At 45.8% G+C, this 15,831-nt stretch overlaps 1 protein-coding gene across 1 annotated transcript in view; it reads left to right on the top strand.

The window, feature by feature from the left end:
* Positions 1 to 15,831, top strand: part of kremen1 (kringle containing transmembrane protein 1) — a 204,352-nt gene that overhangs the window by 143,298 nt on the left and 45,223 nt on the right. The window contains exons 6-8 of the mRNA XM_078421279.1: positions 4,224 to 4,556; positions 8,084 to 8,248; positions 8,331 to 8,415. Coding sequence (XP_078277405.1) covers positions 4,224 to 4,556; positions 8,084 to 8,248; positions 8,331 to 8,415 — 583 coding nt within the window. The remainder of the gene's footprint in view (positions 1 to 4,223; positions 4,557 to 8,083; positions 8,249 to 8,330; positions 8,416 to 15,831) is intronic.

Here is a 15,831-nt window from a genome sequence, read left to right as displayed (position 1 = left end):
GATTGCTTTTGTTATCAGCTCATTGCTGAAAAAGTGCTTACATTATGATATGGAAATGACCCCATGGAAAGAGCCTTGCATTAACATCACTTTTTCCAAGATTAGCTATTGGGTTGTTACACACAAAATGAAGCCTCCTCTGATCTGTCCTAACAAAATGACTGAGATTCAAATTCAGTGTCTACTCTCTCTGGTTCATAGTCATAGAGTCATAGAGTAATATAGCGTGGAAACAGGCCCTTTAGCCCAACCTTTTTGCTCACATTGGCCAACATGTCCCACCTGCCTGAGTTTGGTCCATATTCCTCCAAACCTGTCCTATCTATGTATTGTCTAACTGTTTCTTAAATGTTGGCAGAGTCCCTGCCTCAACTACCTCCTCTGCCTGCTTGTTCCATACACCCACCACTCTTTGTATACAAAAGGTATTCCTCAGATTCCTATTAAATCTTTTCCCCTTCTTCTTAAAACTATGTCCTTTTATCCTCGATTCGCCTACTCTGGGGAAGAGACTCTGTGCATACCTCTCATGATTCTATACATGGTTCTTCCAAGAACAGTACTCGGAAGAGTTTCTTGTTGATCCTCTGCAATCTGCCTTGTAAAAGCATTGGTATCGTTTTATTGGTTTATTGAGATAGATATAGCTCTTAGGGCTAATTAAATGGATATGCCTGAACAGGTCAGGCAGCATCTATCCAACAACTTCTCTGTTGGCCTGGGCATCTTAGTAGCCTGTTGCACTCCAAGAATCTTCAGTTATTTGAAGTAATGTGGGGAACCTGCTCTTTGCTTATGACATTGTTTTGACTAATAACTGAGGTAAAAAAGAAAGACCTTTAATCATAATGCAGGAACGGGGTACTGGTTATGGATGATCAGCCATGATCATATTGAATGTTGGCTCAAAGGGCCGAGTGGCCTCCTCCTGCACCTATTTTCCATGTCTATGTTTCTGTTATTGGCACATGTACCAAGGTACAGTGGAAAACCTTGCCTTGCGAGCTGTTCATGCAAATCATACCTTCCATCTGAGCCTTGTACAGTACTTGTGGGCAGGAAGTCTTACAATAACAAAGACATAGTGATGTATGTCAAGGTCAGGATGGTGGTGAGCTCGTTACAGCTGTTGTTTCCATTCACCAGGGTTGGGAAGATACTATCGGAAATGGCCAGGTAAATTGTGTTGTTCATATTGCTCTGGTTATTTTCCATTGTAGCTCGGTTGCAAAGGATTCAGCTCATGAGTCAGAAATGTGTAGGTTTAAACAATGGTCCACCAGACCTGAGCATCGAATATAACATGTGATAAGGTCCTGCCTTTTAACACTGCTGATAAACTGAGGCCGGTGGTGAGTCTGTGGAATTCTCTGCCACAGAAGGTAGTTGAGGCCAGTTCATTGGCTATATTTAAGAGGGAGTTAGATGTGGCCCTTATGGCTAAAGGGATTAGGGGGTATGGAGAGAAGGCAGGTACAGGTTACTGAGCTGGATGATCAGCCATGATCATATTGAATGGCGGTGCAGGCTCGAAGGGCCGAATGGCCTACTCCTGCACCTATTTTCTATGTTTCTATGTTTCTATGTACCTAACCCAGTGGCATTATTTTGCTGAAGATGGGCGGCATGGTGGCGCAGCGGTAGAGTTGCTGCCTTACAGCGCTTACAGCGCCAGAGACCCGGGTTCGATCCCGACTATGGGTGCTGTCTGTATGGAGTTCGTACGTTCTCCCTGTGACCGCGTGGGTTTTCTCCGAGATCTTTGGTCTCCTCCCACTCTCCAAAGGCGAACAGGTTTATAGGTTAATTGGCTTGGCATAAATGTAAAATTGTTCCTAGTGTGTGTTAATGTGCGGGGTCACTGGTCGGTGCGGACTCGGTGGGCCGAAGGGCCTGTTTCCGCGCTGTATCTCTAAACTAAAAAAACTAAACTAAACTAAAATGAAGGAGTTGTATTTCATGGAAAAACAACAAATTTCTTCTTCAAAGATGGATTTGCGACTGAGCCACAATAAAAATTACCCAGAGCAACATTAAATTAACACGGGTATTTGGATGATACTTTGCAAACCCTGGTGAAGGAAACATCATCAGTACATGGTCCTGACCCGGACATACATCACTATGTGTTCAGATTAGCTGACACTTTATCCACATTGCAACCGTGACTGCTCTACCAAAATACAACAATATTTCACCGGGTATAAGGTTCTTTGGGATGCTTGTAGGTTGGGAAAGGCAGTATGTAAATGTATAGGAAAGAAAACTGCAGATGCTGGTTTAAATCGAAGGTAGACACAAAATGCTGGAGTAACTCAGCGGGTCAGGCAGCATCTCTGGAGAGAAGGAATGGGTGACGTTTCGAGTGGAGACCCTTCTTCAGGTAGACCTGTATGTAAGTGTAAGTCTTTCTTCAATACTTTTACTTATAAAGCCATCAAGTGAGTTGAATGGGAATTAACTTATTTTATCTTCCACTTTGTAATATTTTGAAAATCACTTTGCAACCAATTGCCCCATCAGCTGTGACTGCAGCATAGCCAGCCCCTGGAGGACTCTGTCCTTGCAAACATCCAGCCTTTGCTTGAGTTTCCCCATCTGCATTCAGTTTCATGGCAGTGCTGGGGTCTTGCCAACTAGGAAACTCTGAAGACAAATAAATATCTTCATGATCGATGCATTGCACTGTCACCTTATAGTACTACTACAGTTTATTTAGTTTGTCTTGTATTACAATATGCTGGCAGGTTGTCAGACTGAAGGAGCTGGACTTGATCAGAGACGGAGCTTGATTCCATCTAAGTTAGGGCACACTGACTGTGGGCGAATTATACCCACAAGGTTGTACAGTAAAACTCCAATAATCCACGGCCTGACTATTCAGAAATACCTATGAACCTCGCAAGGTGAGTTTTGCCATTCTGTGCTTCCTATCACCAGCGTCCCGGTTCCCCCACTCCCTCACTCCCCCACTCCCTCTTCACTCACCAGGGTCACAGTCTGCACCCCTCTGTCCACTTGCCGTGCCCCAGTTCCCGTGCATCCCTGTCCACTCACCAGACCCCAACTCCTGTGCTCCACACCCACCCACCCACCCACCACCCAACCCACCCACCCACTCACCCAACCACCCACCCAACCCACCCACCCACCCACCCAATCTATTCACCTCATGATCTTGTATATCTCTATAAGATCATCCCCCACCCTCCTGCGCTCCAAGAAACAAAGTCCTAGCCTGCTCAACCTCTCCCTATAGCTCAGGCACTCAAGTCCTGGCAATATCCTCATAAAACTTCTCTGCACTCTTTCCACCTTAAGAACATCCTTCCTGTTTACCTGTGAAGCCACTTTCAAAGAACGATGTACCCGCATTCTCTACTCTACTCTGCTGTACGAAACTCCCCAGGGTCCTGTCACTCCCTGTGGCAGTCCGGCCTGGTTTGACTTCCCAATAGGCCAACTATTGCAGGTATCTGCATTAAACTCCAGTCATCATTTCTCAGTCCACTTGCCGAGCTGATCAAGATCCATGTGTAATTTGTGATAGCTCTCTTTGCTATCTACGATACCACCCACTTTAGTGACAACTGCAAACTTATTAAACATGCCTTCTACATTCTCATTCAAATCATTCCTACAAGCAGCAATGGGCCCAGCAGCAACCCCTGAGACACACCACTGATCACAGTTCTCCAGTACGATAAACAACATTCCACCATCACCCTCTGCTTTCTCGGTAAAGCCAGCATTCGTCAGCGAGCTCTCCCTGGATCCCATGAAATCGCACCTTCTAGTGAAGTCCACCATGCAGAACCTTATCAAATGCTTTGATGAAGACCACATTGACACCATTTATGGGTTTGCCCTAATCAATATCTTAGTCTACGAGTCTAGATAATCTGCTCGTCCGGCACCATCAAAGTCGTAAGCATGCCAGATTAATGGAGTTTTTTCACTGTGGTGCCTTCAGAAAACAATGGGTAATGCCAAGCACATTCACCTGATGGTATCAAGAAACATGGTGAACTAAAATTATACTGTTACATGGAGATATTGTAAGTGTATATTCCCTGTTTATGTTGAATGAATCCCTCCACAGTTTTGTTTAAAAATGTTTGCTATTTTCAAGGGAGAGTTTCTCTTAACATAAATCGGCAACAAATAACTTCCTAGCTTTCAGTTTAGGTCCTCATTGACTAATTATCCCCCCTCTCTTGCAGCAATGATCGGGGCCTGCGGTGGGAATTACTCGATGGACGCTGGGATAATTTACTCTCCTGATTTCCCTGACAACTATGCTAGTGGCAGAGTGTGTTACTGGACCATTCAGGTGCCAGGTGCTTCTCTCATTCGATTTGACTTCGCCTTGTTTGACATCAGGGACTCGAGTGACATGGTGGAGTTTCTGGATGGTGGCAGCAACAATGTTCTCGCCAGGTTCGATGGGAGAAATCGGCCTCATGACAGCCTGAATGTGTCGGCCAGCTTTGTGATCCTGTACTTTTATTCTGACCGGGTTAACCAGGCTGAAGGCTTTGCTGTCCTGTACAAAGGTAAGCAGGAACCTGTTTGTTGCCTTCATGCTCGGCTGGATATATGGAAATAAACATCAGCATTCTGCGGTAATGCGGGTGAGAAATCAATGATGTAAGAAAATAAATATCTACAATATTAATTGCAGGAGCTTTGAATCTGGAGTCCTACATTTACCAATGCTATCTCTGTAAAGCATGTAAAATGTCCTGAGGGATTTCAAGAATAGTTACATGGATTGTCTGAAGAAAGGTCTCGACCCGAAATGTCATGCATTCCTTCTCTCCAGAGATGCTGCTTGTCCCGCTGAGTTACTCCAGCTTTTTGTGTCCATATTTGGTTTAAACCAACATCTACAGTTCCTTCTTACACATACGTGGGTTGTTTCTTCTCCCTTTAAGGGGCAATAGTTTCAGAACAAAAATAACCAACAAACCTTGTCTTGCTTTTTTAAACTGCACACATGCACGCAAACACATACACACACACATGCATACGTGCACACACTCACACACACATACACTCACAAATGCACAAGCACACACATGCACGCACACACACGCAGTCTCGCACAGACACACTCACACATGTACACACACACTCATGCACATGCACACACTCACACATGCACACATACACCCACACATACACACACCCCATCACATGCACAATCATTTGCACGTCACTCATTCCCCCATGGCACTTAAATTCCCACACATGCACATGCCGCACACTGTCACACACACAACTCACGCTCAACATCTGCATGGAACCACAGCTCTCTGCTCACAACCCATTCTCACTCCTGCAATGACGACTTGAACAATGACCGGACCTGGAAACTGAGGTGCTCTTTGTCTTCATTCTCCTGCCATTGAGGTGGTGTCAGTTGGGTTAGGCAAGGTGCTGTTGTTCGGACTGATAGTTGTTAAATATTTCAAATAACTGTTACCATGTCAAGGAGCCCAGAGTCACTTTCTATCTTTTCTTTACTTCATGCACTTTTTTATTTTCCTTTTGTTTTTTTATGCAGAGAAATATTCAGTAACTTGCTAAGTTGTTCCTTTAAATGAGTAATCCATGGAGTCATGGAGCTATGCAGCACAAAAACAGGACCTTCGGCCCAGCTTGCCCATGCCAACCACGATGTCCCATCTACACTTGTCCCACCGGTCTCCGTTTGGCCCAAATCCCTTCAATCCTTTCCTATCCATGTACCTGTCCAAAGTATCTCCCTCTCCCCTGACATCAGTCTGAAAAAGGGTCTCAACCTGAAAGGTCACCCATTCCTTCACTCCAGAGATGCTGCCTGTCCCGCTGAGTTACTCCAGCATTTTGTGTCTATCTTCAGTTTAAACCAGCATCTGCAGTTCCTTCCTATACAAGTGTCTTTTTAATATTGTTATAGTTTCTGACTCAACTCCCTCCTCTGCCCTCAAGACACTTCCATCGACTGCCCCAAGTTTCCTGGTCTTCATAGCTTTCGCCACTGTAAAAACAGAAGATGCATGCTCACTGAGGACCTAGTTCATCTCCTGTGGCTCCACACAAACATGCCCACTTTTGTTTCTAAGTGGCGCTATTCTCTCTCTGGTTACCCTTTTTCCCTTAATGTACATAAAATCTCTTTGGGTTTTCCTAATGCTACCTGCTCGAGCTAATCTCCTGCCCCCTGTTTGCCCCTCCAGATTTCCTTCATTAGCATGCTCCTCAATTCCCAAAACTCCTCCAGAGAGACATTTGATCCCAGCTGCCAATACCAGTCCCATGCTGTATCCAAGCTGGGGAGTCACCTGTCCTAAGGTGCTCCTCTTCTAACTGAACCGACACACAGTTAGAGCAGCTATTGAGGGCATACGTTCACTTCTTCACTGAGCTTTCTACTGCTTTCCACATCATGCATGAGCACAAAAAGGACATAAAGTGCAGGAGTAACTCCACGGGTCAGGCAGCATCTCTGGGGAACATGGCTAGGCGACGTTTCGGGTCAGTACTGATGGTAATAGTAGAGGAGAGAGATGGAAGAGAGGTGGGGTCAGAACAAAGTTTGACAAGTGATAGGTGGATACAGGAGGGGGGAGTTATTAGTTTAGTTTAGTTCATAGATACACTGTGGAAACAGGCCACTGAGTCCATGCTGACCAGCAAGTGCCCACACACTGGTTCTATGCAACACACTAGGAACAATTTACAGAAAGCAATTAACCTACAAACCTGCATTTCTTTAGAATGGGGGATGAATCTAGAGCACCCGAGAAAACCCACGTGGTCACAGGGAAAACATACAAACTTCACACAGGCAGCACCCGTGGTCAGGATCGATCCTAGGTCTCTGGCGCTTTACCACTGCGCCACCGTGCCACACCAAGATGGCAGATGGCTGGACAGAGATGAAAATACATAAAGTGTGAGATAAGGAGATGAGTGAGAACAGACGCAGGAGGAAGGAATATAAGTAGAAGAGTATGGGAGATGGTGAAAGAGAGAAGTGTGTGCAGATGGAAAGATAGTAACATAGAAAATAGTTGTAGGAGTAGGCCAATCGGCCCAGCAATATGATCATGTGAGCCATTCCTGTACATTCCCAGCATAGACCTGAGCCCTGGAGTAAAGGACGATGAGCCGTCACCTGATTGAAGTAAATACGATTATTAGAGACATAGTATAGGTAGTCAAATCTGTCCGGGCGCACGGTGGTGCAGCGGTAGAGTTGCTGCCTTACAGTGCTTGCAGCGCCGGAGACCTGGGTTCCATCCCGACTACGGGTGCTGTCTGTACGGAGTTTGTATATTCTCCCCGTGACCTGCGTGGGTTTTCTCCAAGATCTTCCGTTTCCTCCCACCCTCCAAAGATGTATAGGGTTGTAGGTAAATTGGCTTGGTAAAATTAAAAATGTTCCCTAGTGTGTGTAGGGTAGTATTAATGTGCTGAGACCGCTAATCGGCGCGGACCCAGTGGGCCGAAGGGCCTGTTTCCGCGCTGTGTCTCTAAACTAAAAAAAACGAAACTAAATGTTTTCCATGGTAGGAGTATCATAAAACAAGAGGGCACAGGTTTAATGTGGGATGTAGGAGTTGTAAAGGGAATTTGTTACATAGAGAGTGGTTGGTATAATGTCAGAGATGATAGTGGACTCAGATACAATCTCCATGTTTAAGAGGTATTTAGACAGACACTTTAATAGGCAAGGCATAGAATATGCATTTTTTGCAGTGGTTAGGATTTTTGCTTTTTGGTTTCAGACTATTCAGGTGAAGTCTTGACCCTTTGGCACTGGACCCCTTAACATTCCGCTCAGCCCTTCTTAAATTGCTTCAGAATAATGAAGAATGACTGAAGGCTAGTGCCCGAGGTAATTGAAAGGGTTGTTAGGAAAATGGATTAGCTTTAAATTCCAACCGACTGACAAATTAGACCTCAAGATGGAAGGAGGGAAGACTTTGAAGTGGTTTACTATATGCAGTCGTTGAAGGAAATATTTAAGAAGAATGTTTATTGCGCTTGAATGTTGTGCAATTTGCCTTCTGCTAACTTGCCATTTCCGCAGCCATTAAAGACGAGCCCCAAACGCAGCCTCCAGCGAACAAGAATGATCGAAATACATCTGACGTGTTAGTCGAGAAGGTGGACTCTGGGACCAATGTGGCACGGTCTTCAAAGATTCTCTACTTCATCACAGCGAGTCCCAACCAACCAAACCAGAACATGCCAGGTCAGTACTGCTCTGCTGCTGAACAAATCTGTCTTGTTCAATGTCACCGATCTCCATTAATCATCACTGTGCTTATTTACAGTGTGGACTATCTATGCCTTGGCAGCTCTGTTGACATTGACTGTGATAGCAATGGTTTCAAAGATTCTCCTCCACCTAACAATAAAGTAAGTCTCCACCTTTCCCCTCAGAGCAAACCATTTTCAATTAACGTAAATGGAAAGAAGTACATTGATTCGGACATGTGACAGTGAATTCTATATGTAGGAAAGTTACAGGCTCAGTGGGAAGGGATGAGTGAACCATGGAGTTGCAGAGGGAGCAGTCTCTGTCAAAGAGGGGAGGGGTAGGGATGGGAAGATGAGACTGATGGTGGGATCACATTGAAGTAGCAGGAATGTTGGAGAATGGTGTGTTGGATGAAGAGGCTAGTGTGGTGAAAGTTAAGGACCAGGGGAACTCTATCTTTGTTCTGTCTGGGTGGAAGAGGAGTGAGTTGGATTTAGCTCTTAGGGCAATGGAATCAAGGGATATAGGGAGAGAGCAGGAACTGATTTTGGATGATCAGCCATGATCATATTGAATGGTGGTGCTGGCTCGAAGGGCTGAATGGCCTACTCCTGCACCTATTTTCTATGTTTCTGTGTTTCCATGAGTGCAGGGGAGATGCAGGTAAGGGATCCATCTACGACGACCGGGGGAAATCACGCTTACAAAAGAAAGTGGATATGTTGGATGTCCGTGTATTGAAAGCCTTGCAAGTCAGCTACGACAGAGATGGAGACATTGAGAGAGGTGGGAGGAGATGTAATTCAGATCACTGTGGGAGTCGATGGTTTGTCGAAGGCATCTGTTGATAGTCTGTTCTGTCTAGCTGAAGGATTAGTACAGTCTTGAATGGAAGTAAACCTGTCCTAATGCTACCTGGGCCACAAACTGTTGCAGGAAATGTGTTTGCTTCTTAAATCCCCTCAGAAATGGGCTGACAAATATTCAGTTCAGGGGTGGTTAGGGAAGGAAAGAGTCTCGCTAATCAGCAGGATGAACATCAAACTATGACCTCTCATTGCGTGACATGCAGATAAATTGCTTTGTCTTTCATTATGTTCCGTTAACCCTTGAATGAGTCATATTTTATGCAAGTTGGAATCACCTTAAAACTAGGTAGAAACAAAGAAGTGCAGATGCTGGTTAGTACACAAAATGCCACAAAGTACTGGAGTAACTCAGCAGGTCAGGCAACATCTCTGGAGAACTTGGATACGTGACGTTTCAGGTCAGGACCCTTCTTCAGACTGATTCAGTCCGCTGAGTTACTCCAGCAGTTAGTGTCCTGAAACAAATTTTCACCTTCAAACTAGGTGCCAATGGGGTGGTCTGCACCAGCGAGCCCATCTTCACCAGATGCCCTGTGGTCCGGTTGCCACTGCTGTTCTTGTGGCTCACGTTGTAGCTCCTGGCCCAAAGTGCATTCTGCAGGCTGCAGCCACTGACAGGATGCACACGGTCACTGTGGGGGTCCCTCCCCTCACCAGCTGCCTCCTCCTCCTTCTCCCATCGCCCCCACAGTGGCAGAAACTGGTAGAGCAGCGAGCCTGGGCAATGGGTTATGTCTCTGACACTGGTAGAGCAGTGAGCCCGGGCAAGGGGTTATATCTCTGACACTGGTAGAGCAGCGAGCCCGGGCAAGGGGTTATATCTCTGACGCTGGTAGAGCAGCGAGCCCGGGCAAGGGGTTATATCTCTGACGCTGGTAGAGCAGTGAGCCCGGGCAAGGGGTTATATCTCTGACACTGGTAGAGCAGCGAGCCTGGGCAAGGGGTTCTATCTCTGACGCTGGTAGAGCAGCGAGCCTGGGCAAGGGGTTATATCTCTGACGCTGGTAGAGCAGCGAGCCTGGGCAAGGGGTTATATCTCTGACGCTGGTAGAGCAGCGAGCCAGGGCAAGGGGTTCTATCTCTGACGCTGGTAGAGCAGCGAGCCTGGGCAAGGGGTTCTATCTCTGACGCTGGTAGAGCAGCGAGCCTGGGCAAGGGGTTATATCTCTGACGCTGGTAGAGCAGCGAGCCCGGGCAAGGGGTTCTATCTCTGACGCTGGTAGAGCAGCGAGCCCGGGCAAGGGGTTCTATCTCTGATGCTGGTAGAGCAGCGAGCCCGGGCAAGGGGTTCTATCTCTGATGCTGGTAGAGCAGCGAGCCCGGGCAAGGTGTTCTATCTTTGACACTGATGGGAAGCCCTCACCATCCTCCCATTGCAACAACAGGTCATGCAGGAAGGGGAACCTCCCGCTGTGAATGATTTATCTGAGTGCACGTTTACATCACCTGTTACGTAAGTCGGGGAGTGCCTACACACAGTTCCCACGGTCATATATCTGGTCTGGCAATTGGAAAGGAACAATAAGTGTTGGCCTTTGTGCAGCAAACTCACAATTTATTACTAACTGTAGTAGCAACCATTATAAATAGCGATATTAAGTAAATTATATTCTACTTCATACTCATATTTATAACACTATTCATCCAAAAAAGTTAAGGATAGTTAATTCTCAGTTTTAGCTTACAGAATCATTAACAGAAAATCATCTTTATCAAATAATACATTATTTTTGTACAACTCAAGTTCACTATTCACTGCTTGTTTTCAAAAGAGAGTTAGATATACTGTAGATCTTGGGGCTAACCGAATCAAGGGATATGGGGGGATGCAGGAACAGGGTACTGATTCTGGATAACCATGACCTGCCATGTACAAACTTATGCCGATCGTCCTACAGAATCCTCTCCAGTAGTTTCCCTTCCACTGGCGTATAATTCCCTGGATTCCCTCTACTTCCCCTTAAATAAAGGAACAACATTAGCTACTCTCCTGTCCGGGACCTTGCCTGCAGGGAAGATGCAAAGATCATTGTCAAGGCTCCCACAATCTCCTCTCTCGCTCTCTCTGCATGGCGGTGTAGCGGTAGAGTTGCGGATTAACAGCACCAGAGACCGGGTTCAGTCCTGATTACGGGTGCTGTCTGGATGGAGTTTGTACGTTCTCCCTGTGACCGTGTGTTTTTTCTCCTGGAGCTCGTGTTTCTTCCCATACTGCAAAGACATACATGTTTGTAAGTCACTTGGCATCTGTAAAAATTGTAAATTGTCCCTAGTATGCAGGATAGTGCTAGTGTTGGTCAGCATGGACTCGGTGGGCCGAAGGGCCTGTTTCCACTCTGTATCTCCAAACTAAACTATACTAAACCTCAGATATATGCCATCTGGGAATATATCCACCTTAATGCTCTTCAGCTGCCCCAACACCTCCCTCTTTTCAAACTCAAACTGCCCTCGCATGTTAGTATTCTCCACACTGATCTCATTTTCAAGAGAGAGTTCGACATAACTCTTAAGACTAATAGAATCAAGGGATATGGGGAGAAAGCTGGAACAGGGCTCTGAATGTGGATAGTCAGTCATGCAGGCTCGAAGGGCCAAATTGCCTACTCCTGCACCTATTTTCTATGTTTCTATCTCATTGTGCTCCATGTCCTTCTCCTTGGTGACAACAAACACTGACTTTGTACCTCAGCCACAACCCCAGACTGCAAGTGCAAGTTTCCTTCTTTATCCTAGAGCTGTCCTACCTTTACTCTCTTGTTTCCCATTTAGGTATGAAAAGCTTTGGGACTTTACTTAATCTGACTCACCATAGCCATTTTGTGGCCCCTCTAGGCCCTTCTAATCACCCGCTTGAGTTATTTTCTGGCTCCTTTATCTTCCTCAAAAGCCCTGTCTGACCCCATCCTCTTAAACCCTCCTTGCACTTCCTTTCTCCGTCTGACCAAATTTCCATCCCCATATCTCCATCTCTGGACTCCCAGCACAAATTCCCTTTTCCATCCTGCTGGTCCCCCTCACGCTTTTAATAAAGGTGTAAGAAGATTTGGGAATTTCTTTCATCTGACTTGCCAAAGCCATTTCGCAGTGCCTTTTGGCCTTTCTAATTGCCTGCTTGAGTTCTTTCCTCCTTTCTTTACATTCCTCAATGGCCAGTCTGACTCCATCCTCTTAAATCTCCGTTTTTCTTTGTGACCAAATTTACAAGCTCTTTGGTCATCCAAAGTTCCCTTAATTTGTCATCCTTGTACCTTTTCTTTACATGCAGATGCTCCCACATGTCAGATGTGGACTTATTTAGTTTAGTTTAGTTTAGAGATACACCGCGGAAACAGGCCCTTTGGCCCACTAAGTCCGTACCGACCAACAATCACCACACATTAACACAAGCCTACACATACTAGGGACAATTTACACATAACAAGTATACATACCCAAGCCAATGAACCTGTCTGAAGAAGGGTCTCGACCCGAAACGTCACCCATTCCTTGTCTCCAGAGATGCTGCCTGTCCCGCTGAGTTACTCCAAGTTTTTGTGTCTATCTCCAATTTACCTACAAACCTGTATGTCTTTGGACTGTGGGAGGAAACTGAAGACCTTGGAGAAAACCCATGTGGTCATGGGGAGAACGTACAAACTCTTTACAGACAGCACCCATAGTCGGGATGGAACGCGGGTCTCCGGCGCTGCAAGTGCTGTAAGGCAGCAACTCTACCGCTGCGCCACTGAGCCACTAATCCAATAACAATTGCTCCCAGTCTACCTTCCCGGGCTCCTGCCCAATACCATTCTAGTTTGTCTTGCTCCAATTTAGCAGATTCCCACAAGGTCCAGCCTTCCCCCTATTCAAAACAATCTTACAGCTCATGTTGTGATTATTATCCCCAAAAAGCGTTTCCACTGAATCTCCAGGCACCTAGCCAGGCTAGTTTCCCAACACAAGTCCAGTATGTTCCCTTCTCGGGTTGGACTACCCACATACTGTTTCCAAGGAAACCCTCTTGGATACACATCACAAATTCTGCCCTGTCTAAACCTTTTGTACTGAGCAAGTCCCAGTCTATATTGGGGAAGTTAAACCCTGTTGCTATGGCATGTTTCAATGATATGTCTACAGAGTTCCCTTGTCCCCCACTTGCTATTGGGGGCAATAGTTTGATCCCATTTGAGTGCCTGCACCTTTCTTATTTCACGATCCCGTCTGAAACATCGAAAACCCAGAACATTGAGCTGCCAGTTGTGTCCCTCTCACAACCACTTTTCCACAATGGTAACCCCATCATCATCCCAAGCAATGGGCACAACAGCAGACCAGGAGCAGGTTGGTAGAGGATCTTTGCTTTGTGGATGGTGAGTATAAGGGGCATTCTCCTTGTGCTTCAATAAACACGCTGGGCTTGATCTCCAAATGCGTGCATGTGCAAGCAGAGGCTGCAAACTGCACTTTGACACCCAAGAATACGTGAGTGGAAAACATCTAAAATAACAGTGGGAAATGCCGGAAATGCTTGACAGATCAGGCAACATCTGTGGAAAGAGCAGCAGTTTATAGTGAAATTTAAAAACTGGAAAGAGAGAAACAAAATGCTGGAGCGACTCAGCGGGACAGGCAGCATCTCTGGAGAGAAGGAATAGGTGACGTTTCGGGTCATTAAGGTTACACTTCCTTATCTCTATATCTCCCCCTCCCCTGGCTCTCAGTCTGAAGAAGGGTCTCGACCTGAAACATCACCCATTCCTTCTCGCCAGAGATGCTGCCTGTCCCACTGAGTTACCCTCCAGCATTTAGGGTCTATCTTCGGTTTAAACCAGCATCTGCAGTTCCTTCCTATTCATTTGGAAAGTGAGAAAACCAATTTATTCAACGGTACAAGTGAGTGGACAAGGGAAGGAAAGGGCAAAGCAAATATATATGATAGGTTGAATTCAGGGCTTCCATGAGGATAGTATCCTCACTGACAGATGAGGTAGAGAAATAACACCAAGAAGTTTAAAACCTGTGGGATGAGGCCGGTGGAGGGAGGAAGCACAAACAAAGCAGTGTAAAAGCTGCAAAGCTAGAACAGTGGGGAATGCGAAGAGGGCAAGCCATGCTCATGGTGAGAGAAAGTGGGGCCAAAATTACAGATCATTGTCAGAACTGGTCCGAGGGGCTTTGTTTCTGGCGCGGAGGCAATGTGGGTTGAACAATTCCCTGTTTATCCTGTGGCTTGGCTTCACTCCAGCAGCAAAGTTCTTACAGATGAGGGACAGTGTTGCAGGAAAAAGGTTGAAAATAAGGGTTGAGGTGACAATTCCTCCTCGATTGATACCAGTCTACAGTGAGATCGGATCTGATTATAATGACTGCATGTCATCAAGCAGCAGATGTGGGATTGAGGTAAATCTTAGCATTGAAACAAGAACAGACTTTAAAAAGGTTTAAATCACTTTGATTGTGGCTGCTGTGCACAGAATGCTTATTTTACTTCACACGACAACAATGGACAGTGCTGCCCATCTGGGATTTACCCACCTCACACCTTAAAGCCGTACTTCCTCCACCACCACCTCCCCTGGAGAGAGAGTATTCATGATTTTAACAACGCTTCGTGAACATGCTTCATAATTCCCTCCCACATCATCTCACTTTGATTTTGAGGAAGGTCTCAGCTCACGATTTTCCTTAAGTAGGGACCTATTGAGGCCCAATGCAAATTGGAGGAACAACACCTCATGTTTTGCTTGGACAGCTTACAGCCCAGTGGTATGAAATTGATTTCTCTAACATCAAGTACCCTTTGCATTCCCTCTCTCTCCGCCCCTCCCCCACCTAGTTCTCCGTCGAGTTTCACTGTCCTTCTGATTTATTTTACTGATTGTATGCCTTCCCCTCAGCTAGCAATGAACCATTCTACATTTCCTCGACCAGCATCTGCTTTGATCTGTTGTTTTCGCGCCTTACCCTTCCATATCTCTATGTTTCCCAATCCCCTGACTCCCAGTCTGGAGTCTCGACCCGAAACATCACCCATTCCTCTCCAGAGATGCTGCCTGTCTCGCTGAATTACTCTAGCATTTTGTGTCTATCTTCTCTGTAAACCAGCATCTGCAGTTCCTTCCCACAAATTGTGTCTTTCTTACCGATGTTCCAAATCCATTTTGCATTTTAAATCCCTTTTGTAGATCACCCTTCAGTTTTATGTAGGGAAGGCAAGCCAAATTTATCCTATCTGCTCTCAGATGTTTTCCCTCAAAGTCACCTGTACTACGAGCAGTCAGAAGGTGCAGTGTCTACAAGTACACCCTGCACGACAGATAAGTCTTACCAAGGATCCGCACAGCTAAAGCACAACTTTGTCCCACTTGCATTCTTGTAACATAAGCTGTTTCCACATCTGATTTCTGGATCTGCGTGGCATAATAGGGGCCTCCCTGGCTTTGAACACAGTCCCATTAAAATAACCCATTATATTTGAAGGACACCTTTCTTATGCAGGCTATACTTCAAAAGTGGCAGAGATATGAACTCCAGGCCACAGAACAACATTAAAAGTGAATCAGGCCAACTAATGTGAAACAGTAACTGGAACTATATAAAAAGGCATGCACAAAATGCTGGAGTAACTCAGCGGGACAGGCAGCATCTCTGGGGAGAAGGAATGGGTGACGTTTCGGGTCGAGACCCTTCTTCAAAAGGCTTTTGTAAGACGTCTTCAAAGAT

This window comes from Rhinoraja longicauda, chromosome 25, assembly GCF_053455715.1.
Source record: "Rhinoraja longicauda isolate Sanriku21f chromosome 25, sRhiLon1.1, whole genome shotgun sequence".
NCBI lineage: Eukaryota > Metazoa > Chordata > Chondrichthyes > Rajiformes > Arhynchobatidae > Rhinoraja > Rhinoraja longicauda.
This window is presented reverse-complemented; position numbering and strand designations above follow the sequence as displayed.